The 4,600-nt window shown below is 39.0% G+C and overlaps 1 protein-coding gene across 1 annotated transcript; it reads right to left on the reverse strand.

Moving 5' to 3' along the window:
* Positions 1–1,112: 1,112 nt before the first annotated feature.
* Positions 1,113–3,744, reverse strand: LOC140321183 (insulin-like growth factor-binding protein 5; the record flags this gene model as incomplete). Its single annotated transcript, XM_072398037.1, is given in 3 exon segments — positions 1,113–1,522; positions 2,682–2,801; positions 3,533–3,744. Coding segments are annotated over 3 exon segments (464 nt in total), but the record flags the coding sequence as incomplete, so codon positions are not given.
* Between the last annotated feature and the right edge of the window lie 856 nt (positions 3,745–4,600).

A 4,600-nucleotide genomic window follows, 5' to 3' on the forward strand; every position in this document is an offset into this window, starting at 1 on the left:
AAAAACAGCACCAATTATTCTGCAAAACAAAAAAAAAAAGGGATGGGGGGGGGGGGGGTAAAGGGCTGGGAGAGGAAGCAGGTCCGTAACCATGCTGCTAAAAGTGCAATATTGGCCTTTAGTAATACACATGGAACCTGAACTAGTGGGAGATACCTTCAGCAATGGACCATTTCAGACATGTGCAGGCATAAAAGCTATTGGCAGCAACGGGGCATGGAGAGCCATTATTTAACATTCTGTCGAATAAAGTAGCGATTTACAAAAAATAGAAATAAAAATCACAGCTTCTCAGCAAATAAGCCAATAAAAAGGACTTTCTGCTGTCAGATAAGGTAATCAAGAGCGTTAAAAGGTGAATCTGCACACCCAACTTGAACTAAATACTCAAGCAAAATGGTGCCACGCTTCTAAGGACTGAAAAAAAGCTGTTTTGTGTAGATGTTCGGTCAAGTTTCGATAAAACCATGCCTTGATTGACACAGAGTCAATGCAACAAGAACATTAATGATGAATAAAGAAAGCGCTGCCACTGTTCTTAAGCAATATTAGTTTCATGGAGTGCATTGCTACAAGTGTCCTGTGCCCTGTCCCAACAAAAACAGAAAAAAACAAAAACCCCTTTGAAATATTAAAGTGACAGGTAAACGATTTCTAGAGCTTCAATCAGTCGGTGAAAACCAAAACCAAGATCTGACCTCTCTCGGTTCATTTTCAACAACATCATTCAGTCTCCATCACTTTCAGTTTGTTGACTGGAAGGGCAGAAAAGATCTCCGCATTGACTTGTTCACCTTTCAAAGAAACCCTGAAAGTCAGGGAGTCCGTTATTATTATTATTAATAAACAGGACTTATATAGCGCCAATATATTACTCAGCGCTGTAAGTTGCCATTTTTTTTTCTTTTAAGTATTTTTTTTATTATATTTTCTCCAAAATACGAGATGTTCTGCTACCTCCCTCAGTCTGACAAAAACACGAACAGCGTGGAGCCAAGAAAAGCTTACTGGGAGTTTTCCCCTTGTCAAAAATAAAAATATTCAATAATAATATTCAAAACGCAACAGATTTTCAAAACGGAAAAAAAAAAACCTCAACTTTGTGAATTCACTTTTTCCGTTGCCTCAAGCTTCACTCTGTTTTATTTTTTTTTAATTAAACAAAAGTTCACCTCTCCTCAGCTTCTTCATCATTGTCTTTATTTTGTGTTATCTTCTGAAGCTTTCAAGATTTTTTTTTCCTTTGCCGATGAGATGAGGAAAAATAAAATAAAAAAAAAAATTAAGGAAAAAAATTTCCTTCGGATATCCCAGGAAATTGTAACAAAAAAAAACAAGAGTGATCGTGTCCGCCTTGGGCCGTCTTAGCATGAATGAGATCGTGGAGGGATCATTCGATGTTGCTGCTGTCAAAGCTATGGCATTGCAGGTCGCCAGCGGCATAATCGCTACCAGGAAGCTTAAGTCCGTATTTATCTACGCACCAGCAGATCCCGCGCTTGCGGCCTCTGGAGGGTTTGCACTGTCAAGAGAAAAAAAAGAAAAAAATCATTAAAAAAAAAAAAAAACAATCTTTATAAAAAGTAATGGTTAGGCAAACCTTTATATGAAAAACTCGAAATCTCAAGTTACAAGTGAGTTTGTTGTATCTGATCACTAGCCGTGAATTCTCCAATGGAGATTTCAACAAAGGGAGCAGAATGATGGCTAATAAATTTTTGGAAGATTGACCTATCAACAAAATGTTTACTTATATAAAAAGTAATAATATTAGCTTGCTTTTTTTCTTTTTAAAAAATGAGGAAGCCCCTTCCATTCTGTCTTTACTGCCACAGCAATGCTTAGCCTTCTGGGATACCCATGTCACAGATCTCAGGAAGCTTCAGGATGCTGCTTCTGAGCTTGTCTGATCTTGGGCATGGGCAGAAGGGGCTTTTCCCAGCAATGGAAAGAACAGTGCCAATCTCATACATGCGCAATGAGACTGGTACTCTTTTTTTTTCATTTACATGAGGATACATCACCTGATCCCCCGTCTACTCAGTGTAAAATCTGGTGACATAGGCAGAAGAAGGAAGAAGATTGAGGAAGATGGCAGCACCTGGCACTTTCCTGGCCTCAATACCATCCGGCACCATCCTGGGTTCTTCGGCACAGGACAGAATTGAGGTAAGTTGTGGAGGGATTGAGGGCTTTGCAGAGGTAAGGTAAGTATTATTTTTTTATTTAAATGACAGTTCCATTTTAAGGCTTTGAGTTTGGAAATGGGGAGGAGGGGGACCCTAAAATGAGGTCTTACACAGCAGGCGAGACCTAGATGTCTCCTTTTTTTGCTGGAGCAAAGCAGGTGTTTGATCTTCATCTTCTTTGCTTCAACAAAAAAAGAAACATCTACCATTAATGGTTCAAAATACTTTTTCTATTAAAGGAGATGAAGAATAAAGAAAAGTGACCTGCACCCTCCCACCCACCTGAAATCCTTCATCTCCAGGCCCTCATCTAAGTGACCTTTCCACATAACCAGACTTGTGTAGGATGACAGATACTCTTCAATATTGCTAAACAAAGTAATGCAGAAGTCCTTTGTTCTTTGATACTTTTTCATTACCAAAGAAATAGGATGATGGGTTAAAGCCATTGACTTATACATGAGGATGTACATTTTTGGGAGATGTTCTTACTTGTTTCCTTTTGAAGAATCCTTTTCGGTCACAGTTTGGAATATAGAATGCCCTTGGGTACACGCGATGAGACATCTTCATGTCCTGCATTACAGTCTCCATCTGTCTACGGCAAGGTCCCTGGAACAAAGCCATTAACCTTATTAGGTTTTTCACTTTGAAGCCTAGTTGTAAACAGTATTTATAGTTTTAGTTTTGAATATAGTGTGTGAGAAGTGATAAGGTTTTTACTATGATACCAGGACAAGAAAAGAGAAGAATGGGGGTTGTATGGGGTCTTATGCACTTATTCTGCTTTCGTTGAACATAAGAAGCTGCTGCAAGTAAGATAGAGCCAAACTTATTTCCTGGCTGCAGAACATCCAGCGTCATCTAGCTTGGATTTTAGTTCTTTCAATCTATAGGCAAAGTATCACATGTTGGCAGTACCTAGTTTCTGTTCTTATGGAAAAAAGCACCTAAGCCCAGCATGTAGAATTTTCTAACAAACCCATAGGCCTCAAATATTAAAGCTCTCCAAGACTGGAGAAGTTAGACTATCATTGGTGAACATGGGTAATCCAACAAACCTAGAATATGAATCATATTCTGTTAGTTTGCAAATATTTTTAACCCTGGCCCAGATCTATTCCAGGTTCTCCCATGGTAGTTTATCTTCTCCAGTCTTCTCCATTGTGGCTTTACTCATGGTAGCCTCATGAATTGGTGTCAATGGGAATAAGGTTTCCAGATTGCTACAAGACCACACAGTTTAATTGCAAACAGCAAAATTTGAATGACTCTTCTATCACGTCAGTAATAAGTTTGACTGGTCACGTGCCCTATAACCCATCAGTGATAGCTTTACTCACCATTTCTGACTCAATGCTGTACTCAGGTGAAGCGGGGCTCTGGCCTTTGTTCTCCACCGACACAATCCTTGAAGCAGATTGTTTTTTCTGGCGGTATTTGTTTATAGCCATGGCTTTGTGGTCTGGGACTCTTGGGTTAGTTTTGTGTGGCTTTGGTGGGTAGTTCTCCTCTGTCTCTGATGTTGTTGGGTCTTCTTCCCTGGACTCCCGTTCTGCAAAAGAATGGAGATTTTAAATCTTTGCAAAAGATGATTTAGGAATACATTGACTAATCATAACAAAACAGATAATCAAATGCAATAAATGTTTACCAATAAAATAAAATTTAGCATTGATCTCAATACTGTATATATGGCTGTTTATGGAGTGCAGTGATGTCAGTACTGCAATTCTGCAGACTTTCTTGATCTTTTCAAAATGGGGGAACCATTAAAAAACCTTCAAAAGTCTTCAGGGAAACCCCTACTATATGCAGAGCTCACTGTGCATTGGCCTGGTGGTCAGTGGGTAGAATTCCTCTTACATTGCTGGCTATTGGGAAGAATGTCACCCTTACAGATATCCCAAAAGATCATTGGTTGTCAGTTACCTGACCTGAGAGGCACAAACTGCTCATTACTCTAAGAACCCCCAGCAACTTCTGGAGGAGCCCTGGTTGAGGGGCATTGGTATGACATCACCACTGGAAACATGACAGTATATAAAAAACAGTAATGTCAGTATTTGTTATGGAATTCTATAATTCATACTAACAGACTTGGTTTGGTTGTTAAATTAAAATTCAATAAGGTGTTTTCAAACCAGTAAAACAAATAATTTGTAAAAAGTAATTAAATATTTTCTCCCTTTACTCCAGAGACTGTAGAGACAATGCATTCAGTGGTCCTGCAGAGAGTTCAGCTCTCCATTATTATCTACAACAGTCACTAGGGGGAGACACAGCACACATTTCCATAGTATTACCATTGGGAACACAATGGCCTTGCTTGTACAAAAAAAAGTTTCACTACCCCCCAAAAGAAATAAAAAAAGCCAATCACTTTCCAGATGTCATTCTTCCAGCACAGG

This window comes from Pyxicephalus adspersus, unplaced genomic scaffold (assembly GCF_032062135.1).
Source record: "Pyxicephalus adspersus unplaced genomic scaffold, UCB_Pads_2.0 Sca1197, whole genome shotgun sequence".
NCBI classification, from domain to species: Eukaryota; Metazoa; Chordata; class Amphibia; order Anura; family Pyxicephalidae; genus Pyxicephalus; species Pyxicephalus adspersus.